The 27205-nt window shown below is 46.3% G+C and overlaps 1 protein-coding gene across 2 annotated transcripts in view; it reads left to right on the forward strand.

The window, feature by feature from the left end:
• The window catches only part of Itk (IL2 inducible T cell kinase), a 29746-nt gene extending 2874 nt beyond the window's left edge, over positions 1–26872 (forward strand). The window contains exons 2-17 of one of the 2 annotated variants that reach the window (XM_069993906.1): positions 2349–2453; positions 3749–3830; positions 5471–5599; positions 8596–8636; positions 10785–10936; positions 13168–13233; positions 14187–14241; positions 15855–15937; positions 16609–16742; positions 16909–16983; positions 17846–18017; positions 18419–18635; positions 20366–20430; positions 20522–20640; positions 22223–22380; positions 23879–26872. In XM_069993906.1, the coding sequence (XP_069850007.1) occupies positions 2349–2453; positions 3749–3830; positions 5471–5599; positions 8596–8636; positions 10785–10936; positions 13168–13233; positions 14187–14241; positions 15855–15937; positions 16609–16742; positions 16909–16983; positions 17846–18017; positions 18419–18635; positions 20366–20430; positions 20522–20640; positions 22223–22380; positions 23879–23950 (1725 nt within the window). In that variant the 3' untranslated portion in view covers positions 23951–26872. The remainder of the gene's footprint in view (positions 1–2348; positions 2454–3748; positions 3831–5470; positions 5600–8595; positions 8637–10784; positions 10937–13167; positions 13234–14186; positions 14242–15854; positions 15938–16608; positions 16743–16908; positions 16984–17845; positions 18018–18418; positions 18636–20365; positions 20431–20521; positions 20641–22222; positions 22381–23878) is intronic. The other variant, XM_069993907.1, reaches the window with a different exon arrangement.
• The last annotated feature ends 333 nt before the right edge of the window (positions 26873–27205 follow it).

Below are 27205 nucleotides of genomic sequence, written 5' to 3' on the forward strand. Positions count from 1 at the left end.
TTTCTTTTTCTTTCAACAACAGGGGCAGGGGGCGGGGTCTAACAACTCTGTCCTCAAATCATGGGAGCTTGGAATGGACTTATCCAAGCCAATCGAAAATCAGATGTCTTCCTCCCCTTCATCTGTGGCTAGTTGTACCTTTGTGGGGAGACGGAGGTAGGCTGTATGTCTTATGGTCCTGGGAAAGTTCCCCCCACCCACTCTTTGGCTCTCAGCTTTTTTTCCTCTTCTTTTGGCATTTACAAAATGATGTTCCTTGCAGTACTAATCTTCCACCCATCCCCAAGAACCTATAGGCTCTTGGAAGTCATGAAGCTAGTAAGAGGCAAAACCTTTGGCCCTCACCTCTCATGCCGTGTGCATGTTTACCACTTTGAAAGGAAAAGGAATAAGGACAGATTTTGCAACTGGCTCCAAGTTGAGTTAAAAGCCATTTTCAATGGTGGCTTAATTCTAGGAGGCTGTGAAAGGCTTCCGTCCTCCAAAAGCATTTCACTCACTGGCCTTCCTTCCCATCTGAATCTGTCTTGTTGGGTAAGTCATTTCCTTTTCTGGGATCTGTTTTCCAAGCTCAAACCCCCTTAGAAATGGATTGCATGCAACACTATTATAAATTGTGAACAACAGCAGGGAATTTGTTATTTGGGAAATCTACCTAGTTCCAAAAATAAATCATGAAATGCTGGGCACTGGTGGCTCACGCCTGTCATCCTAACGACTCAAGAGGCTGAGATGTGAGGATCACAGTTCAAAGCCCAGGGCAGGAAAGTCTTATCTCCAATTTACCACCAAAAAGCCAGAAGTGGAGCTGTAGAGTGCCATCATTGAGTGAAAAGCCTAGGCACAGCACCTAGGCCTTGAGTTCAAGCCCTGGTAGTGGCACTAATTTAAGAGAGAGAGAGAAAGAAATGAATCATGCTGGTGCTATATTATGGTTTACTGAAATAGCTGAATGAGTTATATTTTTGTTACTGTGATTCTACACCTGTTGGACTGTCTTTTTTTTTCTTGACATTGGTTTCAATAACAAATAATTTGTAAGTAGTCTATCTTTTCAAGTTTACCTAGTAATAGTTTATATTCATTTGCATAAACTATCATACACTGAATAGATGGGAATCATTATGATTATTATTTTAAAGGAGATCTATGTACAGAGGGGTTACAATTACATAGCCAGGCGATATGGACATTGCTTTTTGGATAATGTGCAATTCTTTACTTCAAATTTTAATGTATTACATGGAGAGAAGCAACGTTTTCTGTAGTTACAGGTTACCACTTATGCAAATATGACTTCAAAAATAGACATACACTGGTATCACCCAATTTCTCTGAAATGTTTCTGTATTCTGGAAGTAAATATTGATTCTTTTTCCATCCAAACAGATAGTTAGACGTAGCGATGGTCATATTAAGACTTAGCTCATTTCCGTGTTAAGACATGAGAATCCACCTCCCTGGGTTACAAAGACCTCAACATAAAAGAAATTTTAAAAAGAATCATGAATCATTGGACCAGTAATTTTAATGGGAATGGGAAAGAAAGGAAGTATAGGAAGGATCATTTTATAGGGCAAAGGGGTGTGTCACATGGGTGTCATAGTAAGGCTGAGAGTAACTAAAAGAGCCTGAAGAAGTCAGATACAGCTGCGTCCTGGTAGCTCACACCCATCATCCTAGCTACTCAAGAGACTAGATCTGAGGATCGTGGTTCAAAGCCAGCCTGGGCAGAAAAGTCCCCCTGAGACTCTTATCTCCAAGGATCCACCAGAAAACAGGAAGTGGTTCTGTGGCTCAACATGGTAGGGCACCAGCCTTGAATAAATCAGCTTAGGGACAGAAGCCCAGGCCCTAAGTTCTAGCCTCACAACCAACAAAAAAGAAAAGAAAAGAAGAGTAAGATACAGAGGGGACAGTGGCTTCTGCACATGGGCATCCAGGTCAAGCCTGAGCCCCATTCCTGTCAAGAATAGGCCCAGGGGACAGCACCAGTGCACATGCGCACCTGTGGTTGACTTCCTATAGCCTACACCTCTCATCTCTAGCTGCCACTAATTGCCACTGTCACCATGGGGGGTGGGGCGTGGAGGGATAGTTGCTCAGTGGGCAGAAACTGGTCACCCGACCAAGCACGCCATGCAAGGGCCTCTTCTCCCATAAGTCCGCTCAAAGTGTTTCTTTCAGTCTGAAGGCCGGGAGGAGCTTCTGGATGTTTCCTTGGGAATGTTGGAGTTGGCTTACAAAGTTATTGGGACTTAACCTAGAAGTCAGTTTCTAGAAACCATCTACACAAAACACACTTACACCACACACACACAACCAACAACCTTCTCTTCTTCCTACAGAAGAAGCGCACATTGAAGGGCTCCATCGAACTGTCCCGGATCAAGTGCGTGGAGATCGTGAGGAGTGACGTCAGCATCCCATGTCACTACAAATACCCTTTTCAGGTGAGTCCCTTCCACCGTTGTGGGAGAGGGAAAGAAAGAGACCATGCTGGCCCAGCCTGAGACGTCAGACCCGGCCCATGAGAAAGCGTCCAACGTGTGACATTCATTCATTCATCTCTTCACTCACTCATTAATTTGTGCCAAGGAAGTTAAGCACAAAATCTTGTTCACCGCCAAATGTTCCCAGCTTAGGACAAGAGATCAGAATCCCTGGTCAGAAAGAAAGTATTTTGAAGCCAGCCTGAGCAGAAAGGTTCGTGAGACTCCATCTCAAGCAATGGATACATACAGTGGCACATAGCTATCATCCCCGACCACTTGAAGCTGAGTCACAGACCAGGCTAGCCAAGGCAAAAAGCAAGGCCTTACCTGGAAAATAACTCATGCAAAAAGAGGCTGGGGGTACTTAGCAATTGTGAGGCTCTGGGTTCAGTAACTCTTGCCCAGAGAGAGAGGGGGGAGGGGGAGAGAGGAGGGGGAGAGGAGGGAGGGCGGGAAGGTAGGGGACGTGTTGTGTAAGATGTTATCACTGGGGGAAGAGTGGGTGGAAGCTCTCGGGAACTCAGTACTATTTTTGGAACTTCTTTCTAGTCTTTGACTACGTAAAACAAGACTTTAAAACAAAATCCTGATTACACATGTCATCTAACAAGGTACTCATTGGCCTAAAAGATGCGTTTTGTGTGTGTGTGTGTGTATAACCACTAAAAATTTAAGATGAAAAATAAATAGGTTAGCCAGGTGCTGGTGGCTCATGCCCATAATCCCAGCTACTCAGGGGGCTGAGATCTGAGGATCGTGGTTCAAAGCCAGCCCGGGCAGGAAAGTCCATGTGACGCTTATCTCCACTAAGAAAAAGCCAGAAGTGGCGCTGTGGCTCAACTGGTAGAATATTAGCCTTGAGCAAAAACTCAGGGATAATGCACAGAGCCTGAGTTCGAGCTCTAGGACTGGTGTGTGTACACACACACACACACACACACACACACACACACACACACACACACGGTTATCTAGTCAAGAGGAGAGCTTTCTCTGGCTCTTTTCATTTAGTGATTGCTCCCCGGTGGTAGTGAGTCTCAGATGAACGGCTGACGCCATAGAGTCTGCCCTGATTGCACAGTATCCTAACATCTGGATAACAAGGCGACCCACTCTCTGGGAATCATCTAGATGTGCTGGAATGTTGGCAGACATTGCAGACTTCACTGTTGGTCCCGTAAGCCGGATAAGCCTGCTGTGAGTCCCCCATCCCCGGGTGCTCTGCTCACCTGGCCTTCTGTGTGTGTTTCCAGGTTGTACATGACAACTACCTCCTGTATGTGTTCGCTCCAGATCGTGAGAGCCGGCAGCGTTGGGTGCTGGCTCTCAAAGAAGGTAATTAAGTCCTGTGCCGTTGAATTGCTGAAACCCTGGTTCCTACAATAGACATGGGGTCCCTAAGAGAATAAACGGGGGTGGGAGGGAAACCGATACCAAACATCTCTCCCTTTTGGTGATGGCTCAGAAGGTTACAATCAGCACAATTCAGGGCCTGGGTCCCTTTTACTTTTTTGCTCAAGACTGGTGCCTTACCACTTGAGTCACACCCCCCCTTGGGGCTTTTTGCTAGTTCACTGGAGATAAGAGTCTTAGGAAGCCCAGTGATTTATCTGCCCAGGCAGGTTTTGACCTCCAATCCTCAAATCTCAGCCTCTGGGATAGCTACGCTTACAGATGTGAGCCATCAGCATCTGGCCAGGTTTTTTGTTTGTTTCATTTTGTTTTAATTTTTTTAATGGCCCATTTTTTAAAAATTCTGTAAGAACCCATATAATAGCTCCGATTTGCCTCTTGGCCAGCAAAACTTAAAATATGGACTGATTGGGTTTTTTTTTTTTAAGAAAAAAAAGGTTTATCAACTGCTGGTATAGTGGGTCTGTTGGCACACTGGAGTTTAAAGCCTGATTCGGCCATTTATGGCATGCTGATTGGCAGGTGCTTAACTGCTTTGGGCTCCAGTTTTCCCATGTGTTGAACAAGGAAGAAGGAAGAAATGATATCCACTCCAGAGCTGAAGTGAATTAATGCTCTAGCCATGGCTGTCCCATCATCAGCGCCCAATAGTCACTAGCTAGACATTTCTGAAATCTCACCTTGCTGGCTGCTGCCTTTAGAATCAGGTTAGTATGGACATCCATGGAGAGTGAGCCAGGCAGCTAAAGCAAAAATCCCAGCTTTGCCCTTGGCTAGTATGGAGCCTTGGCCAAGTGCTTTGACCTTTCTGTGTCTCCATTTCCCCAGTTACTTTGATAATGACCCCATAGTTGTTATGAGAATCAAATGACTTAAGATAGATAAGGCACTTGGTGCAGTTTTTACTCCCCAAAACATTGTTTGATGGAGATTATTATTCTGAAGCCTAATGCATCTGATAGGTCAGAAGATCTGGTTTCAAATACTAATGTGTTCTTAAGAAGCTATGAGACTAGGAAGATGCATGTCTCTTGCTATCTCAGGAGCCACAATTCCTGTAAGAGTAGAAATTCTGAAAAGTAGAAATAAAAAGACATTTTTTTAAAGTCAGGTGATGGTGGCTCAAGCCTATCATTTTAGCCATATAGGAGTCTGAGATCTTAGGATCATGGTTCAAAGCCAGCCTGGGCAGGAAAGTCCATGAGACTTACATCTCCAATTAAGCACCAAAACCCCAGAAGTAGAGCTGTGGCTCAAATGGGAAAACATCAATCTTGGGCAGAAAAAGCTGAGAGACAGTACCCTGGCCCTGAGTTCAAGCCCCAAGACCAACCAAAGTGCGCGTGTGCACGCACACACACACACACACACACACACACACACACACACACTCCCTTGGTAACTAGCATAATGCATTTACCTGTCTTTTTTTTTTCTTCTGACTATTCTGGGTAATAATCCAGCCACACCAGGGTTCAGTCTTAGAGAACTGTAAAACCGATGGCTCTTCAATAGGCTAACCTGGAAAAAATACCTTTTCCGTGGGTGCCAACCTCTTTCAGAAACGAGGAACAATAACACTCTGGTATCCAAGTATCACCCCAACTTCTGGATGGACGGGAGGTGGAGGTGCTGTGCCCAGATGGAAAAGCTTGCAGCCGGCTGTGCCCAGTATGACCCAACAAAGAACGGTAAGACTGGAGATGCCTGTTCTCCTTTCTGAAAAGACTGTGACGAGGAAAAGGTCCATACACAGGTGTGGTACCTTACACCTGGAATCCCAGCTACTCAGCAGGCTGAGATAGGAGGACCAATGTTCCAAGCCAGACTTGGCAAAAAAAAAAAAAAGTGACTCTATCTGAAAACAAACAAACCAACAAGCAAAGTAGCACATGTTTATAATCTTGGCTACTTGCAAGGCATCTGGATAGGAAGATTGAAGTCCTAAACTTGGGACCTTATCTGAAAAATAATGAAAGCAACAATTAATGCAGGAGGCCCTGAATTCAAATCCTTGGGGGAGAAAAATAAAAAAGTGAAAAGGTTCTCAGCTTCTCATCATCAGGGCTATCAGCAGATTGAATGCAAAACTCTCCACTTTTAGAATTTCACAGGGGGAAGCGTTTATCTCTACCACCACCCTATCAGGGCTTTTTCATTTCAGCTGGTATTTACAAAACTCCTTGTGCTCGAAGCGTATAGATGATCTGACCAGCACATACTACACCACCTGTCCAAAAATGCAACATCACCGGTCCCACCCTAGATCTATTCTGCCAGAACATGCAAGAGTCCCTGGGAGACTTCTTACACCTGCCCTTGGCTTTCACAGTCTTGAGAGATCCTACAGAAGGGACTGTTTGTTGAGTTCCCTTATATGATGATTTCCTCCAGCAATGCACAGCATCAGCCTACTGCACTTTCAGATGCACAGTGCACTTGCTCCCGGTGGGGGTGGAAGGTGTGAGGTTAAGGAAATGAACCCCTTGAGTAACGCAGGATGCTTGGGTCATACGGGCCAATCCCTTGTCCTTCCATTTCCCTCTCCCCTCAGGCTCCCTCACCGCTGTGACTGCTCTCTCCTTTGTGGCTTTCTTTTGTGCACTGAACAGAATGCTTGACACCCACAGCTCAGGACGGATGTCACACGTGGCTGGGTTTTCCGTGGCTTCCTGAGTCACCACCCAGTAGCCTCACTTTAAAAAAATACCCACCGCTTCTCACCTTCCGCCTTGGGAGAGAAAGTCCTTCAAGGTCATCAATCCCGTGGGCCAGATGAGTAATATTTACCACGCTCAGAAGCCGGTCACCCTGCACCTTAGCAGCGCCCCCCCCAACACTATTCATGAGAGCTGGGGTCTAATGAGAGCCACCCAGGAGGTGGTTGTTTGGGTGGGGTTGACTAGGATAGTGGCATGGCCTGGGCTTGTCTCCATGAGAAAGTCCTCCCCCAAACCAGAGTGTGTGTGTGGTGGGGGGGTTCTCCAATTGTCACCAGCACCTGGCTGAGGGGCTCGGATGCCTCACTCTGGCCACCTCGGAGCCCGAATGTCCTCATCTCTTAAAAAAAAAAATGGTAGGGGAGTTGTTAAGGGATCAAGATGAAATGATTCTTGGCCTACCCCCCCACACTCCCGTCCCAAGTGTGAAATCCTCTGCTGTTCCCCCCATGGGGTTGAAGCCATTCCTCTGCAAGGCCCAGGGCTCTGCCACACAAGGGTCTAACACGTGGGATATCTGAGCAGCTCCCCTAGTACCTGCCCTCCTGGAGGGGGGCTTGTTCCGGTGAGCTCCTCTCCTGTGACCCCCCAGCCTCCCAGCCCTTGACACGTCCATGCAGATGCTGTGCTGTCCAGCTGACTGCCACAGCCTCTCCTGTTCAGACACCGGCTGCCTTGAGCACTACCCTCTTGGGACCTGGTTAAATGACCCAACCTACCATGGTTTTGACAGGATTGGCAGCAGAGCTCTTGAGAATCACGGTGCACCATGAACCCGATTCGTGGTCACAGGTCGGGGAGAAAGGCTCCAAGACTGCTTCCTGGTTTTGGGCATATTGACAGTGCGGAGTCTATGGTCACAGGCCTTTGGAGGGAAAAAAGAAAATGGGGATTGAATCCTAGCCCTATCTGCTTGCTGTGTGGCTATATATAATATATATGACATAATATTATTACATATTGTATATACACGTATACCTAATATATTATTTATGTATTATAGGTACATATTATATGTACATATTATATTCCATATATAATTTATCATATATATTACATAATTGTAATTATGTTATATATTATATGTGTATGCTACACGGGTAGTATACAATATATGGTCTATAATACACACTCTATATTATATTTTGTTTTGCTTACTTGTGGATAAAGAATCAGGCCTGAGGCTGAGATGCAGCAGTAGCTGTGCCTTTGGGGAGAGAGAAAGAAAAGCTAGAGAGAGATAAAAAAGAGAGATGTGGAGATACAGTAAGCAGTAAGCTATGCAGACCAAGAGAAGAAGGGGTTGAAGAGAAAAGCCAAGGGAGAGAACGAAGGAGAGAGAAGAGAAAGAGGAAGGAGGAAAGGAGATGAAAGATGGATGGATGGATGCATGCGTGCATGCATGGACGCTGGTTGGGTGTATAGTTTGGGGGAGTTAGCCAGGACTCCATTTAGATACCTCAGACAACCTGGTGCAGGTTCCAGCCCACTCAAAGAAGAGCATAATCCCCTCCCCGCCCCCCTGCCCCCTCCTCCAGCCCCCAGCAGCACCAGGAAGCTAGTGAGCCACTGTTCCCGTCAGACCTTCTCTCATTTGGTTTCAGTCATTGGCAAACGTGTTCATGGAAGTCTTTCTACCTTCCAGGAAGGGTTCCAAGTCTCACTTCCTCCCCCTAAAAACAAGCTTCCCTTGGGGAGTACAAAAGAAGAGAATCCAGAATGTTGACTTTCTGGACGTTTCTGGTATCTTCTGGAAAAGTGAATTGGAAACAAGCCACTGGGGCTGGGGATGGAGGAGGAGGGTGAAAGTCTCTGATCAGGCAGCATTCTCGTTTCTCTGTGTCTGGGCCTCACCTTCGGCCCCACACCACCTCCCCCACCCCATTCTCTTGGTGGTTCTCTTTGTAGAGATTTTCTCTGGAAGATTCTTGCTCACTTTATTCTGTAATTTTTTTTTTCTGTTTCAGCTTCAAAGAAGCCTCTTCCTCCCACTCCAGAAGACAACAGGGTGAGCCAGGGCAGGCGTGGGGCTTCAGGTGGGTGGGTGTCTGTCTGCTCTGGGCTGTGCTCAGAACACTGAGTCCTTGGGTTGTTTTGTGGGGCTGTGCATGATAGGGGCTCAACTCAGCCACCTATCCACCTTCTGGTGATTCACTCCATCGTTACTGACACCCAACTGTGTCTCAACTCCACACCCGGGCATGCCAGCACTCTGGAGATGTACGTTGGATAATTCTGTATTTCCAAACACTTCCGCATTTCTACCCAGCATCTCAGTGGGCGCCGGTGGCTCACGCCTGTCATCCTAGCTTACTCGGGAGGCTGAGATCTGAGGATCACCGGTCGAAGCCAGCCCAGGCAGGAAAATCTGTGAGACGCTCGGTTCGGATTAACCACCAAAAAAATGGAAGTGGAGCTGTGGCTCAACTGGTAGAGTGCCAGCCTTGAGCAAACCAGCTCAGGAACAGTGCCCAGGCCCTGAGCTCAAGCCCCAGGACTGGCACACACACACACAAATGCATGAAAAATTACACTTAGAACACTTTGGATTATTTTAAAGAGTATGTGCTTATATAGCTAGTATTTATTATTATTCTTTCTTTTCATAACAGTAGAAACAAAATGTTTGTCATACACAAGGAGCATTGGGCTTTGAGTGTCAGGCGTTGAGTTCAAGTCCCAAAACCAGCACCAAAAACAAAAAAACAATAACCACCACCACCACCAACAAGCCACTAAGCATTTCTTCTATCTACTTCATAGGGCAACTGTAGTTTGATCCTCATATTAGAGCTCAGGAAATCAAGACCTAAGAGAAGTTTCAGAAGCTGTTCTGCCAGTTACCTAGACGCAGAGTTTCTGGTATAGTGGTCACCCTGTACCCCGTATCTGTCACATCTGAGTTCTGTGAGGGCCCCCTTCGCCCAGCAGAGCTCCCTCATCTGGGGCTGGGGTGGGGGGGTCTTGGGGGCCAGGGCTATTCTGAGACCTGTAGTAGTAGCCAGAAAATGGCACTGCCTTTAATCACCTGAGTCCCCAAGCCATTTTCTTGAGTGATAAAACCCTCACATTGTATGATGCGCACGTTCTTGCTCCATTCTAGTCATTTCCATCCATCACCAGCCCAGCACTCCCTGCATATGACTATTTTTTTTATTTTTATTTTATTTTATTTTTTTTTTTTTTTGTCAATTGTGGGGCTTGGGCCTGGGTGCTATCCCTCAGCTCTTCAGCTCAAGGCAAACACTCTACCACTTGAGCCACAGCACCACATCCAGTTTTCTGGTGGTTTCTTTTTGGAGATAAGAGTTTCACAGACTTTCCTGCCCAGGCTGGCTTTGAAGCACAATCCTCAGATCTCAGCCTCCTGAGTGGCTGGGATGACAGGCGTGAGCCATCAGCGCCCGGAGACAAATAGTTTTGTAAAGATCCTTCCGTCTTCATGAAAAGAAAAGTCCTAAATAATACAACCTATGAAAGCACACACTCTGTAAAAGAATCAAAAGTGCTCTGAGTGTAATTTTTCATGCAGTGTGTGTGTGTGTGTGTGTGTGTGTGTGTGTGTGTGTGTGTGTGTGTGTGTCCCAGTCCTGGGGCTTGAACTCAGGGCTTGGGCACTGAGCTTCTTTTGCTCAAGGCTGGTACTCTACCACTTTGAGCCACAGCTCAGCTCCACTTCTTGCCTTTGGGTAAGTCATTGAAGATAAGAGTGTGTCAGACTTTTCCTTCCCTGGGCTGGCTTTGAACCACCTTCCTCAGATCTCAGCCTTCCTGAGTGGCTACCATTACAGGTGTGAGCCATGCAATTATTATTGTTGTTGTTGCTGTTGTTATCTTTAAGTCATTGTACAAAGGAGTTTCAATTCAGCTCATGGTGTCATGAGTCGCTGCAGCTTGGTTTTAGTGTCACCCCCAATGTCCACGTCGCCCCATCTCTTCCAACCCTCCCCCCTTCCCCTCAAGTTGCCTGCTTCCATTTTCACAGTGTGTATACACTGCTTACCATCACTGTCTTCACCCATCCTTCCTCTCTCCGCGTGTCCTAGCTGTCCTGTCAGCGGCCTAACGTAACTCCAGGAGCAAGATGCAGCTCGGAGCCTTGCGGAGCTGGTTTCGCTCCTCACCTCCTTTGTACGTCTGTGTTCTCGCCCCTCAGCGGTCCCTGCAGGACCCTAAAGAAACCCTGCTCATCGCCTTGTATGACTACCAGACCGACGACCCGCAGGAGCTCGCGCTGCAGCGCGACGAAGAGTACGTCCTGCTGGACAGCTCTGAGGTCCACTGGTGGCGAGTTCAAGACCAGAATGGGTAAGACGTCTCCAGGGGCCTCAAGATCGCTGTGGGAGCCGAGGACACAGAGGGTATTTCTCCCTCCCACCACCTCTTTTGCAGACCGCCCACCTCACTGAGTTAGGCAAGGGGAGCAGAGAGGAAGGAAGGGAGGGAGGGGCAGTAGCAGGCTTTCCCTTTGCCTCCCGGTACCCCCATCTTGAGCACCCCTCGCCCTAAACTCTCCCCCAAAGCCCCTGGGTTTCTCCACCGACCTCTTTGATTTGGGAGACTGGCACTGTGGTTCTAGAGTGTCCAAGGCTAGCTAAAGGTACAGCCAGGGTGTCAGAAAGAAAACATGGACAGAAGGACAGTTTGGGAGGAAAGCCCTGAACCAGCCCTCCGAATGATTCATGGAGAAAACAAGGTTGTACAAGAACTACTTCACCACGGTGGTGGGTTTTTGTTTCTGTTTTTGTTTTTTGAGTCAAAACACATTGCACGAGCCTTTCTTTAACCCGAGACGCAGAAATGACTGTTACTAACCTTCAGAGAGGGCTGGCATGTTCATGACTTTAGACGTGAATGCCTTCCCCCCTTTTCCTGTATGAGAGGTATTGAACCCTACCTGAAGTACCTTCCAGAATATGAGTTCAACAGTTACATAAATCAGCACATACATGTGTCGAATTTCTTTGGTAGGCACTTAGATTACTTCCAATGTTTTGTAAACATCAAGACTAACAATCTCATAGGTTAATATTAAATGTTTTCCAAGAATGGATTATTTAAAATATCCATTTTTGCAGCCTCTGGATTGTAGCCTTGGATTTGATCTCAGCACAAGAAGGAAAGAAGGAAGGAAGGAAGGAAGGAAGGAAGGAAGGAAGGAAGGAAGGAAGGAAGGAAGGAAGGAAGGAGGGAGGGAGGGAGGGAGGGAGGGAAGGAGGGAGAAAGGGAGAGAGGGAGAAAGGGAGGGAGGGAGGGAGGGAGGGGGAGGGAAGAAACGAACTTTAGAAATATATGTGTGCGTATAGATATATGAAAAATAAGTCACTCTGTATTTACCTCCACATTGGTTCTAAAATCATTTAATGCTTTCTTGTACTTCCTAAGCAAGAAAATTATATGCAAACAAGTCCTTTCTTTATTTGTACTAAGATGATTCATTCTGTTCTTTGCCCATCTTTTAACCTTTGATGATATGTCATAGATATTTTTCCATCATGGTACATACAACACAGTATTAGAATGTATGTTTGGACTATATTTAAATAATCTTTCCTGGCAAGACATTTTGTTTTCAGGTTATACTTTTTTTCATTATTTCAAACAAGGCTGCAATGAAGAAATACCCTGCATTATTTATGATCTTGGCATTCTCTGGAATGCATGCATTTCTAACTATGGAGATGTTGAGTCAGAGTATATGGTATCTTCATTCTGATAGATAATTTCCTCAAAAAGTTTGCCAAATCTATATTCCTTTCTGGCTATCAATAAACTTCTCAAAGGGGGCAGAGAGGGGGGAGAGAAAGAAAGGGAACACATTGCCATTTTTATCTCATGTGTAGGTATCCGCAGAAACTCGGGGGGCTGGGAAGGTGGCTCAGTGGTAGAGCGCTTGCCTTGCATGCTTGAGGCCCTGGGTTCGATTCCTCAGCACCACATAAGCAAAAAGACAAAAGCCGGAAGAGATGTTGTGGCTCAAGTGGTAAAGCGCTAGCCTTGAGCTGAAGAGCTGAGGGACAGTGCCCAGGCCCAGAGTTCAGGCCCTACGACTGGACCCCCCCCCAAAAAAAGAAGAAATTCGGTTAGAGAAGCCTTGAATTTAAAAGCATACAATACCAACTGGGAATATATATTTCTAGGACCTGTGGTTAAAAAGTCACTTTTTAAGTATTTTAATTATTTGGGCTGCCTGACTATAAGTGGCATAAAGTGAGAAAGAGATTTAAAAAAAAAACACTGACTATAGCACACACCAAAAAATGTTTCATTAGAGGAAATTTCACAATGAGAGAAACTGAACCTTCAAAATATTTGCTATTTGTTACTGATTAGATTTGCTCTTTTGGTGGTGAAATCTATTGCTTTGAACAGTAGCAGATTGTTACTTTTACTGTAAAACTTTACAATGGCCCAACATAAATGCCAAATAATGTGAGACTTCTTCCTTTTTAGAGGACTTTTAGTAGAGTGACGCTACACAACAAAGCTATAAAAGTTAGATGTATATGTGTCTAAACACTAAATTTCCCTTTAAACAGGCATGAAGGATATGCACCCAGCAGTTATTTGGTGGAAAAATCTCCCAACAACCTGAACACTTATGCGTAAGATATTTTAATTATTTTCTGAAAAGTGAAGTAGTAAGAAATCCTCCCTAAGTCAAGAGTTAATACTTTTGGGGAGGGAGGTATAAGACCAGAACTCAAACTTGGTTCCAGATACTTTTGCTCATTGACTGGTGCTCTACCAACTGAACCACACCTCTAACCCCAAGATAAATTATTAATCGATAAAATTACCATCATAACTACTCTTACACTTTGGGGTATTGCCAAGTAAAATAAGTTGTGCGTGCGTGCGCGCGCACGCACGCGCGCGCACATACACACACACACAGAAGCATAGAGGGTCAGGTCCATCTGAAAACTCAGTCAGCTGCTGAGTGACCCACAGCATTGCATATGTTGTGCAAAAAGGGACAAATCACATGACCTGGGCAGGATGGAGCCAGACCACATGTCACTTCATCATGGAACCAAAAGAAGTGCACCATTTAAACACCTATGACTTACTCATTCTAGAACTTTCCATGTAATATTTTGGAGCCATGATTGGGACCATGGGCAAATGTAAGCTCAGAAAATGGAAAAGGTGGCACTTGTCAATTGGCACTACCTTTTTATAGATGCTCTAACATCCTCCTACTGATAACCACCCACTGGCTTATTAAATGGAGAGGAAAATAAATGTTTTCTAAAACTCGATTGTGGAAAATGGCTAGCATGCACAAAAGTGAGAGAATAGTGTAAACATCCCATCTCCTCCCCGCCAAAAAAATACCCAGCCTCAACAATGATCAGTGTTTTGCTTACTCCTTTTTTGGTTCTTTCTCTCCAAGTAAACATTGTTCTTGCCTAGAAATGGATCTTCGCTTTTGAGTTTGAAAGTATGGGTAGAATCAGGAAGTGAACACATGATTTTCTAGAATTATCATTCCTTAAGCAAATAATGGCTTATTTTTTAATGGCATTGACACCTAATCTTTTCCTGCTTTCAGCTGGTACAACAAGAGCATAAGTCGAGACAAAGCTGAAAAACTTCTTTTGGACACAGTAAGTCTCCTTAGTTTGTTGGTGAGCTTAAAAATCAATAGCATCTGGACACTGGTGGCTCACACCTGTAATCCTAGCTACTCAGGAAGCTGAGATCTGAAGGTCCCAGTTCAAAGCCAGCCCTGGCAGAAAAGTCCATGAGACTCTTCTTGCCAGTTAACTACTCAGAAAAAGCTGGAAGTGGCACTGTGGCTCAGTGGTAGAGTACTAGCCTTGTCAGTTCCTCCTATTACTTCATAATAAATTGAAATCCAGTTCAGAAAGTGATTGCCTATGCCTGCATTTTTAAGTGTTTTCCTCTAATAGTTTTGAAGTTCCAGGTCTTTCACAAGGTCTTTGATCCATTTTCAATTGATGTTTGTACCAGGTGAGAGAGACTGACCCTAGTTTCATGTCTTCTGCATGTGGATATCCAGTTCTCCCCATTGCTAAAGAGACTTTTTTTCCAACATGTTTTTGGCACCCTGTGTAGATTTATTTCTGGGCCTTTTGTACAGTTGGCCAAAGTGACCCCTACTGTCTTCACTGGATCTAAAGCTTGTGAGAACTGTCGCCTCCCCTCTGGCTGGGACAACAGTCTTTTTATGCTGCAGCTGTGTCCCTATCTTATGGTTAAGACTTCTGGTTTTCCATTAATCCTGAGAACCAGGTTTGGAGGTGGGGCTGTTTTCCTGCCTTTCTTGGCGTGGCCTTTCTGCTTCTCCATGGTTGCTTTTCAGCTATCCTGTCACCTCTTTCTCTATCTATGATGCTCTTCCTTTTTTTTCCTTTCCACAGGTCTGAACTTCACACAGGAGTATTATTTATCCACTTTTTTTTTACTCTTTTTTTTTTTTTTGCCAGTCCTGGGGCTTGAACTCAGGGCCTGAACTTCTTTTGCTCAAGGCTAGCACTCTACCACTTGAGCCACAGCACACCATCCAGCTTTTTGTGTTTATGTGGTACTAAGGAATTGAACCTAGGGCTTCATGCATGCTAGGCAAGCACTCTACCACTAAGCCACAGTCCCAGCCCTTACTTAGCCACTTCTATGCAACAGTTTATCCTTTTTCTAGGATTCTAAGGTGTCATCTAAGACTCTAGTTTGACTTGGTAGATCCACCTACAGAAATAGCTTCCAGCAACCATTAAATAGAGCATCAGGGAGTAGAAAGTAGAAATGAATTACACACACACACACACACACACACACACACACACACACACACACACACACACACACACACACACACACGCTCTGCCACTTGCTCATTGTGGGCTATGGAAAAACCACTAAGCACATTTAACATCTTTGCTGTAATAGAGAATAATAATGTCTACACTACAATGTTGGAGTGAACATTGGGAAATCTCTGTACAGTAGCACATGGTGAGTTCTAAGAGGCCGTGATTTATCTATCACTCAGCACTCAAACTATCCCTGAGCCACACAGGAGTTCCTGACACAGCTGTTGAGTGAAGAAACAAAATGGAAACGATTGTTACTGAAAGTCTGCTCTATGTCAGAAAGTACCCCCCGCCCCAACACACACACTTCCACAAGCAAGAAGGCAAAAGTAGGTTGGATAGCCTGGCTTCCCCACTGAACTCATTAACCTTCTCCTCTTCCTAAGGGCAAAGAAGGAGCCTTCATGGTCCGAGACTCCAGGACTCCAGGAACATACACTGTGTCCGTGTTCACTAAGGCTGTTGTCAGGTAGGGTGCCGACAGGGCATAGGGAAGGAGGAAGGAGAATTTCTCTAGGTGATGGGATGCACACATCAAAGACAATTGTGCAGCAGCCAGAGGCTTCTTCCAGGGGTGTGATGTACCCTGCGTCCTCAGAAAATCAAGGCCAGAGGCTGGGTGCCGATAGCTCACACCTGTAATCCTAGCTACTCTGGAGGTTGAGATTGGAGGATCACAGTATGAAGCCAGCCTGGGCAGGAAAGTCCATGAGACTCTTAATCTCCAGTACACACTACTCAAAAAAAAGTCAGAAATGGTGCTGTATCTCAAATGGTAGAGGGCTAGCTTTGAGCAAAAAGAAGCTCAAAGGTAGTGCCCAGGCCCTGAGTTCAATCCCCAGGACTAGCAAAAACAAGGAAGGGGGGGGGGGAGTAGGAGACTTGCAGAAGGAAAGAGTGACCCACAGAACGCAGATGGCCTCAGACATTGAGCAAGAGGCTCCTGTGCAGACTCAAGAACACCACACACACACACACACACACACACACACACACACACACACACACACACACACACACACACACACTGCAATACTGTACCCCTGCCATCTACCCCAGAGGCCCAACACAGAGATAGTACTAAGTCTAGGTGACAGTATCGCATCTAACCCCTACTGACTCTGCATTCTCTGCTTCAAGCGAGAACAACCCCTGTATAAAGCATTATCACATCAAAGAAACAAACGACAACCCCAAGCGATACTACGTGGCCGAAAAGTACGTGTTCGACTCCATCCCCCTCCTCATCAAATACCACCAGCACAACGGAGGAGGTAAATTCCCAGGGACAAGACCAGATTTGGGTGGGGGTAGGAGATCCCCAACAAGCAAGGTGCCAGGATGTTTGCATCCGGCCGGACTTTCCTTCCTGGTGCCTTCACGCAGACAGTGGCCGCGGCAAAACTCTAACCGTGGGCTTTGGCTTTTCAATCAACCCAGGCCTGGTCACCCGACTCCGGTATCCAGTCTGTTCCTGGAGGCAGAAAGCCCCGGTCACGGCAGGGTTGAGATATGGTGAGCAATGCAATATCAGAAAGATTTTAAAAACTGGGGTAAAATTCACGTCCTCAGAGATCTAGAGCAAATTTAAGAGGGTTTGCTGTGAGGCCAGGCTTCAGAGGATCACTAGAGCAAGAGCAGGTGCGGTACTGATGTGGAGATAGATATATATATATATATAATATACATATACAGTATATGTAGTATATAATATATGTACATATTGTGTTATATATTACATATAATTATACATAATATATGTATTATATATTACATTAGGTATAAAATATATTGTGTATATATTATATAATAGATAATATGTAATATATAACCTATAAAATATACATTTATTATAATTATATAATATATGATAATGTATTATATACATTATATATCATATATAATACATATGCTATATGGTATATAAAATACTATATATAACATATTATGTATATTATACAGTATATGATGTAAAGTATTATATAACATATGTAGTACGATGTATAATATATTATGCATAATTATAAAAGATATACATATGCAGTTATAATTATACATGATGTATAATTATATAATAGCATGTATGATTATACATCATGTATAATTATATATCATATGTAATATATATTTATGGTTTCCTATGTTACTATTTGGGGGGGGGAAAGATGATTCTTTGTGATAGTTCTAAGTCTAGGATTTACCTATTTGCATTATAGTATATTATTTATATGTTATATTATGTATTTGCCCAATTTGAGTTATATTCATCTTAAGCAAAAAAATTCTAGGTAGAGATGTCTGTGAGTCCTATGCTCTGTCAGTTGCCTGCTCTGTACCTCTCTGCTCCCTCCACCGACCCTCCCTTCCCTCCTCCCAGGAAAGTGGGAGATCCACCCTTCAGAGCTCACGTTTGTGCAAGAGATTGGCAGCGGGCAGTTTGGCCTGGTGCATCTTGGCTACTGGCTGCACACACACAAGGTGGCTATCAAGACCATCCAGCAGGGGGCGATGTCGGAAGAGGCCTTCATCGAGGAGGCGGAAGTCATGATGTGAGTGGCCTGGGAGCCTCGTGGTGGAGGGGTGTGCAGGGCTCTTCAAAGGCCCCCTCCAATGCCAGCTCCCTCTTCAGATGCCAGCAGTGAATTCCTATGGCAGAGAACAGCCAGGCTTCCTCATCCTGGTCTAGAAGACCGGCCCTGCCAACTCCCTGACCATGGGCCTCCCATCTCTCCCCTGGCCCCTGCCTGGGCAGCCACACTGACCTCTGACCATTCTATTCCTACAACCCACCCCTCGCCATCCCCAGATGGTTTTTGAGGGGGAGGAAATTCTTTCCTCAACACCATGAGTTAGGTGAAGCGACATCCGTCATTCAGCCCTGCTCAGCCCTTCAGCGAGACTGCGCTGGAGTGAGCTTCTCACCCCTTGCTTGGCTTTGCTCTCCTTCCAGGAAACTCTCACACCCCAAACTGGTGCAGCTCTACGGCGTATGCCTGGAGCAGGCCCCCACCTGCCTGGTATTCGAGTTCATGGAGCACGGCTGCCTGTCGGATTACCTGCGCAGCCAGCGCGGGCTCTTTGGGGCTGAGACCCTGCTGGGCATGTGCCAGGACGTGTGTGAGGGCATGAGTTACCTGGAGAAGGAGTGCGTCATCCACAGAGACCTGGTACGGGTGTGGGCACCTGACCCGGGGCCAATCACAAGCCTCCCTTCCTCTCTCCACACCTCCCATCTTCCACCCTCTCCGGGAGGTCCTGGCAGGAGCAGTTCAAGACTCAGATCTTGGCTGTCATCCTAGCCCTTCCTCCAATTTATACTCTCCAAGTAACTGCTTGGCTGTTTTTTTTTTTTTTCCAAAGTGGTGTCAACAGCCACTTCTTCTCAGCCCTTCTGGGCCTCCTCCAGGCAAAATAAATGAGAGAAATGGATAAGTACCATGCATCACCTTTCCAGGAGTCCAGGGGTTGGTGCTCAATTTACACTTGCTTTTCTTTTCTTTCTTTCTTTTTTTTTTTCCTGTTCTTTTCGTTGTTGTTGTTAGTCGTGAGGCTTGAACTCGGGGCCTGGGCACTGTCCCTGAGCTCTTTTTTTTTGCTCAAGGCTAGCTTTCTACCACTTTGAGCCACAGCTCCACTTTTGATTTTCTGGTGGTTCATTGGAGAGAAGAGTCTCACGGGGACTTTTCTGCACTGGCTGGCTTTGAACCGGATCCTCAGATCTCAGCCTCCTAAATAGCTAGGATGACAGGTGTGAGCCACTGGCGTCTGGCTTGATTTACACTTTCAAGTGTGAGTGTCATTGGGGCTTTTGTCTCTTAAGAGTTCTTCCAGCATGACCTGATACGCTATAATATAGAGAAATATATCTTATATCTGTATGTGGTAAGGGGTCAGGAACATCTCCCCACTGTGGACTAAATTTTCTTTTGTGCCAGTCCTGGGGCTTGAACTCAGGGCCTGGGCATGATCCCTAAGCTTTGTTGTTGTTGTTCAATGATAGTGCTCTACTAGTATTGAACCACATCTCCTAGCATTGGAGCCACATGTCCACTTCTAGCTTTTTGGTGGTAATTAATTGGTGATAAGAGTCTAATGGATTTTTCCGTCCTGGGCTTGTGTCAAACCCCAGTATCGAGGAGTAATTTTAAGAGGATTGGCAGCCTCAAACTATTCTTCCATGAGTCATAACACCCTTTCCTGTCCCATGATGTTGCCATCCAGCCTAGGATTGGGGGGGGGGACGGGTGAGGGGGTGCGCATTGGTACCAGGTCTTGAACTCAGAGCTCAGCTTTCTTCACTGGTAGCTGGTACTTTACCAGTTGGCACCATGTCTCCCATTGTGACCTATGTGCTAGTTATTTGGGGATGGAGTCCCCTGAACTTTCCTGTTCTGGCTGGCTTTGAACCATGTCTTCCAGTCCTCAGCTTTCTGAGTAACTGGTACTTACAGGTGTCACTATGGGGGGAGAGATTATTAATTATTAATACCTGTACAGCTACTCAAGGCCACAACAACAAAACGCAACAAAGCAAAATATAGGATAATTGACTGGGCCCTGGTGGCTCACCCCTATCATCCTAACTACTCAGAAGGCTGAGATCTGAGGATTGGGGTTCAAAGCCAGCCTGGGGAACAAAAAAATCTGAGCCTCTTATCTCTAATTAACCACCAAAAAGCTGGAAGTAGAGCTATGGCTCAAATGGTAGAGTGCTAGCCTTGAGCATAAAACTAAAGGACAGTGCCCAGGCCCTAAGTTCAAACCCCAGGACTAGTGTGAGTGTGTGCATGCCACACACACACACACACACACACACACACACACACACACACAGAGAGAAAACCTATGGCATAATTAAAAGTCCCTTCCACTGACATAGTTCCTCTCTCCTCTGCAGGCTGCTCGGAATTGTTTGGTGGGAGAAAACCAGGTCATCAAGGTGTCTGACTTTGGGATGACCAGGTAATAGCGGGTCCGGTGGGAGCAGCCGAGGCTGAGGAGCGGGTCAGAGCCCTTGCTCCATAATGACTCCTTGTGCCTCTCCCTCCCCCAGGTTCGTTCTCGATGACCAGTACATAAGTTCCACGGGCACCAAATTCCCCGTGAAGTGGGCGTCCCCAGAGGTGTTTTCCTTCAGCCGCTACAGCAGCAAGTCGGATGTGTGGTCCTTCGGTGAGTATCTCCTCCCTCCCCCCACCTGCCCAGACCCCATGAGGGTGAGGGGATCCCACTGAAGGCCTGGGGACCAACAGCCCAACATGGAGGATAAGGCCTTTCCTGAAATGGGAGATCTCCAAAACCAACATGGAAATGGGATTCTGGCAGCTGCTACTCTGAAGGCAAAATCTGGAAAAGTCAGGATTTTGTTGTGTGTTGTTGTGGTTTTTTTTTTAAGAATAGGAACTTTCCAAATATGAACGTTCAATAAGTACTTTGTCTCCCAACAACAATTTACTGAGCATCTACTATGTGCCAGGGGCTCATCTCTGCGCCAAGGTTGTCATAGTTCACGAGACAGAAGAGACTGCTGTCCTCCTGCAGCTGAGTGTGAGGGGAGAGGGGGGCAGATGAGAATCGCGTGAACAAGCGAAGGCATAAGCGATAAGATGTGCCATGATGAAATGCTAACAGGATGCAGAGTGGGTAAGATGGGAGACAGCTCTACTCTCACCAGTGGGGTATGGGAAGACTTCTTGAAGAGGTGACTGAAGCCAAGACTTGGAAGACAAGAAGAAATTATCAGAGAGGTAGGGGCCATTGGGAGCCAGTGACTCACGCCTATCATCCTGGCCACTCAAGCGGCTGAGATCCTGAGGATTGCAGTTCAAAGCCAGCCAGGGCAGGAAAACCTGCGAGACTCTTCTCTCCAATAAACTACTCAGGAAAAGCCCCAAGTGGTGCCGTGTCTCAAGTGATAGAGTGCTAGCTACCAAAAAGAAAGCTCAGGGAACAGGACCCTGAGTTCAAGTCTAGAACACACACACACACACACACACACACACACACACACACACACACACAATGTCCACTTCCAAGAGCCTGATTCTCAGTAGATGTCAAAGCTGACCGCTCCAGACAAAACCAGGGCCACACGAAGATCCCTGGCACCCTGACACCTTTGTCTCGGCTCTGAGTGAGGTTTGTTCCATTACAGAAGGTGTCGGCCTGGGAATTTTCTCCTGCGTTTTCTAATGACAGGGTTAGGCTGTAATTTGCCGCATGTTATTTGGACAGAATCCAGGAATGAGGCCGCTTGACAGATGGGCACAGAATAAGAAAGGGTTCCTTGAAGGACAGGGAGGGGGAAATAGGGTGACACGCTGGAGCTCCAGAGACCCAAGATGGACCGAGAGCTCCCTGCCTCCCTCGGCCTGCTAAAACCCAGCCCAAGGATGTGTCTGCCCGCCTTGCCCTCCTGAGCCATCTTGAGCAAGCCCAGCCTCTCATCTGGGCACCACAAGGTCTGCAGAACAATCAGACAGCCATTGTTGGCCTGGCAGGGTTTACCAGCAGCACCCCACTTTGTAAAGACACCTCAGAAAAACAAAAACTGTCATCTTCCGGTGTGAGTGTTCTGTACCATCAGGCCTTGAATTCCAACCCAGGAATTTTGGGGGAGCTCCCAGAGCTGCTGTTCCAAGGTGGGGGAGGGTCCCTGGGAGCAGGTTTTGTGGGGTGACTTTTATTCAGGTTATTTTGGGGCAATGGGTAGAGGTTTTTCTTCAGCGGTGTGTTTTTCCATCCTTGCTTCTAGGTGTGCTCATGTGGGAAGTCTTCAGCGAAGGCAAAATCCCATATGAAAACCGAAGCAACTCAGAGGTGGTGGAAGACATTAGTACCGGCTTTCGGTTATATAAGCCCCGCCTGGCCTCACCGCCCATCTACCAGCTCATGAATCTCTGCTGGAAAGAGGTCAGTAGATGACGAGTCCCCCTGCATTGGAAGGCACTGTGTCTCCTACCTCTGTCTACAGGAATGCTATTAGAGATGGCGCAACAGGATGGCTGAAATACATTACCAGCCAGGTGACCTGGAGGGTGTTTCTGTTTTATTTTATTTTGCTGGTCATGAGGCTTGAACTCAGGGCCTAGGTGCTGTCTCTGAGCTCTCTTTGATCAAGGCTAGCACTCTACCACTTTAAACCCCAGTGCCCCTTCCAATTTTCTGCTGGTTTATTGGAGATAAGAGTCTCATGGATTTTCCTGCCCGGGCTGGCTTCAAACTGTGATCCTTCAGCTCTCAGCCTCCTGAGTGGCTAGGATGACAGGTGTGAGCCATCAGTGCCTGGGTTCAATTTTTCTTTTCTTTTACACTGTTCTCCACTGGTGAGAAGAATGGTCTTCCTTCTCTCTGTCTACACCACTGGCCTATGTGTTTAGCCTCTCGCCAACACCGCCCTATCTTGAGCTTTTTAGCGAGTTCTGAAGATGTGTAGCTTTGTCATTGGCACACGGGGCTTCTATACAAAGCTCAGGGGCCAATTGTGGGAACCCACAGCATAACTCGATGGGATTTTCACAGGAATTGTGAATTCCGAAGACCACGCCAGGAAGAATTAAGATCTTCGCAGTACACTTTTCCTGTCCTGTTTCTCTGTGCATTTATTTCTTCCTTTCACTACAAAGTTTACCCTTTATTTTTATTTATTTTTTTTGGGGGGGGGTCTGGTCGTGGGGCCTGAACTCTGGGCCTGGGTGCTGTCCCTCAGCTCTTCAGCTCAAGGCTAGCACTCTATCACTTGAGCCACAATGCCACTTCCGGCTTTTTTCTTTTTGCTTATGTGGTGCTGAGGAATCGAACCCAGGGACTCAGGCATGCAAGGCAAGCACTGTACCACTGAGCCACCTTCCCAGCCCCCTTTTATTTTACTTTTAATTTTTTTAATTATCTCCTTTATATGGATAAGATTGACCTGCTAGAGAGGTTTAGTAACTGGATGATGATGTCACACAACTAATCTAGTAGTGAGGTTGAGATTTAAAACAAGGCCACCTAACTACCGTGAACCACGGGAGCCTGGTGCATCCAGTGCAACCTCTACAAATCCGTGTTTTCAAATTAGCAGAAGATCACATGATCAGCCAGGCCCTAGTGCCTCACGCCTGTAATCCTAGCCACCCAGGAAACTGAGATCTGAGGATCAAGGTTCGAATCCCACCTGGGTAGAAAACTCTGTGAGACTCTGATCACCAAGGAACCACCCAACACTCAGAAATGGAGCTGTGGCTCAAGTAATAGCCTGCTAGCTTTAAGCGAAAAACCTCAGGCACAGAGCCCAGTCCCTGAGTTCAAGCCCCAGGATGGGCACTTTAAAAAAAGAAAATTCCACTGTTAAATTCTAGTTTGCTTTGAACTTGAATTTGCCGTGGAAGTACGACGACCTCACAGAGATCTTTTTCTTCTCCTCCAGAGACCGGAAGACCGGCCACCCTTCTCCAGACTGTTGGGTCAGCTGGCAGAAATCGCAGAATCGGGACTTTAGCAGAAAATCCCCTGACAGCCTAGGGGCTACGGATGGTGACAGAAGAAGGATGGTCTCCTACCATTGAGCATGAAAAGCTGCCACCAGCCCAGGGCTCCCGGGAGGCGGCTGGATTCCTGGTTCTGGTCCCTGAGCTGCAGCGAACGTAGCATCCTGACAGACAGAGGCTGGAGGCCAAGCCACGGGCCTGAGCGGAAACCTCCATCTGACAGTTCCAGGAAACCTTGCTTGTGCTTCTTCACAAGGAGAGGCTGATGGAGCAGCCCGGGTTCTCAGAATTATTATTTCAAGCATGGATCTAAAGCTGCGTGGTTCAAGAGACTTTTTGTTTTTAATCATGTGTCCCAACACTGCAATTCTCCAGTCTCTGGTGGCTGAGGGGATGACAGCCCTGGCGCTTTTGCTAAGAATGCGGTGAGTTGATGAAGGCCAGAAAGACTTCCCCAACTGCGAAGCTGTTGGGCACTGCTGCTCACCTCCCAGGCCGGATGTCATCAGAAGTGGCTTTGGGGAGTCGCACAGAGCAGGCTGCCATTCCTCTCGCTCTGTGGGATGGGTTCTAGCTATTGAAAACCTAATGTCTAGTCAGGAATACGAGGAGCATCTGATGTTGGAGAACCACAGGGGACCAAAAGAGAGATTTGGGGTTGGTTGGCATTCCAACACCCCTAGTCTGTACCAAGTCCTATGAGCGATTTTGCCTCTGCTTTGACAAAGATTGTTGAAGGAATGAATACTGCTAGCTCCTTTTCCCCTCCCCTGAATCCCCACCCCCTCGCTCCACCTGCTTCCTTCTCTGTACTACCCCACTTGCACCAACAGGGGGCAGTGTCATGCCACTCCGTGTGGCTCTGCAGAGCAATGGAAGATTACTTCTGCCCTAGGCCTTAAGGTTGAGATTTGAAGATTCGCAAGATTCTGGGAGAAGAGTTTAAGGGGTTTGTTCCTGCTCCAGCCACCTGGATGGAAACTGAGTCATGCAAGATGCGTAAAGATGTCCGGTGTGGATGGAGCACTGTTGATGAATACTGCATTCATGCCACGCCCAGGACACCTGCCCAGACAAGAACTAAGAAGGATGTGTTCCTAACCCAAATCTAACCCGGATGTAGATGCTCTATGGCTGTTCCATACTGCCTCCTATTGAGAATGAAAGGAATTGCAAAGGAGAGGAACTCAACAAAGGAGGAAAAACTCAGAGGCTAATTAATACCACCTCCACCCCCACCTCCCCAAAAGAGGGTGGCGTGCCCTCTGACCTGCACTTCCTTGATCTCCATCCCTACCTTGATCACTAGCTTAGTTAATTCGCCCTTTGATTCTCCCAGAGTCCTAGTTCATGACCCATTTATACAGATGACTTCCAGACATCTCCAAAGCACTCGGCTACCCAAGTCCTAATACTCCCTTGATTTGTTTTTTCCCCTCTCACTTGGAGCTGTAGTCTTTCTTCTTGGACATTTCGTTAGGAGAAATGCTCCATGACCTAAGAGACCACTTGTTTTCTCCATGTTGAGATAAAGCTCTTCGATAATGTTGTAATCTGGGATTTTGTTGTTGTTGTTGCTCCTTCCAAATCATGGACTATTTTGACTGGCTTGAGATTCAGATGCATAACTTTTAAGCACAATTGTTGTATAAAAGAAAAACAAACCCAGATCTAACTCTGTCGTTTAGGGGCCAATGTATCCATAATCATCTGTTTCCTTTTTCTGCATTTTGTCCATTCTTTTATTGGAAAGCCTCAATTAGAGATGATTTCTATGATGTTCAGCCTAGAAGAAAAACACTGGAATTGTCTGATCTCTGTGGTCTTTTTTTTTTTTTGGAGGGGGGGGGTTCCAGTCGTGGGGCCTGAACTCTGGGCCTGGGCGCTGTCCCTCAGCTCTTCAGCTCAAGGCTAGCACTCTACCACTTGAGCCACAATGCCACTTCCGGCTTTTTTCTTTTTGCTTATGTGGTGCTGAGGAATCGAACCCAGGGCCTCATGCATGCAAGGCAAGCGCTCGCTCTACCACTGAGCCACCTTCCCAGCCCTCTGTGGTCTTCTTTTAAAAGATTTCTTATATGACATTATCTTTTTGAAGGTGAGATTCCTTGGAGATTATCTTTTTTTCTTGTGCCAGTCCTGGGGCTTGAACGTGGAATCCTGGGTGCTGTTCCTGAGCTTCTTTTGCTCAAGGCTAGTGTTCTAACTAGTGGAGCCATAGCTCCACCTCTGGCTTTTTTTGTGTGTATGGAGTAGAGATAAGTATCTCATAGACTCTCCTGCCCAGGCTGACTTTGAACTATGATCCTCAGATCTCAGCCTCCAAAGTAGCTAAAATTATAAGCACTCCCTGGGATTTTAATGAGCCCAAGTACATTGCTCACCTTGTAGTATCACCAAAGGCTTCTTTCCTGGTACGTTCCCTCCCTGCCCCCTCCCCATGTCAAGCTTTTGTTTTTTGTTTTTGTCAATCAAGGGGCTTGAACTCTGGGCCTGGGAACGAGCCCTCAGCTCTTCAGCTCAAGGCAAGCGCTCTACCACTTGAGCCACAGCGCCACTTCTGATTTTCTGGTGGTTCATTGAAGATAAGAGCCTCACAGATTTTCTTGCCTAGGCTGGCTTTGAACTGTGGTCCTCAGATCTCAGCCTCCTGAGTAGCTAGGATGACAGGCATGAGCCACCGGCACCCAGCTTCTCTCCAGTTCTGAAGGTGGTATTGTATCCATAGAGAATTCCCCTGTCCCAGGTTTGGATTGAAGCTGTATTTTGTATTCCTTGCATTTGATTGATGCCTTTTGATACTGTATTTATACCTGAATCAAATGACTATTTATTAGTGTACAGTCACTGCTCATGTTCAGAATAAAAATGTTACAGAGATCACTTATCTTTTGTAGAGCACACAAAGTCAAAAGTTGTGTGTGGCAAATAAAGCTGTATGTTTTGTTTTAACAAATGGGGGGTATGGCTTGTCTTCCGACTCCTGGAATTTTGCTTTAGTAAAAACAAATAGTTACATGGTTTCATTTTTCAGGATGAGTCAAGACTACATATCATTCTGCTACATTCATTCAACAGGAACATCACCTGTTTCTATGTGCTGTACATTGGGTCTACCTGTGTATCCTCACAGAAACAAAGGTGGGAAAGATGTAGTTTTTCCTCACAAGAAGTTCCTTGTCATCCCAGCTCAGATAGCTCATGCCTGTGATCCTAGCTACTCAGGAGGCTGAGGCTTGAGGATTGTGGTTCAAAGCCAGTCAGAG

Source organism: Dipodomys merriami, unplaced genomic scaffold, assembly GCF_024711535.1.
Source record: "Dipodomys merriami isolate MVZ:Mamm:240054 unplaced genomic scaffold, mDipMer1.0.p SCAF_44, whole genome shotgun sequence".
In the NCBI taxonomy this organism is placed as follows: domain Eukaryota; kingdom Metazoa; phylum Chordata; class Mammalia; order Rodentia; family Heteromyidae; genus Dipodomys; species Dipodomys merriami.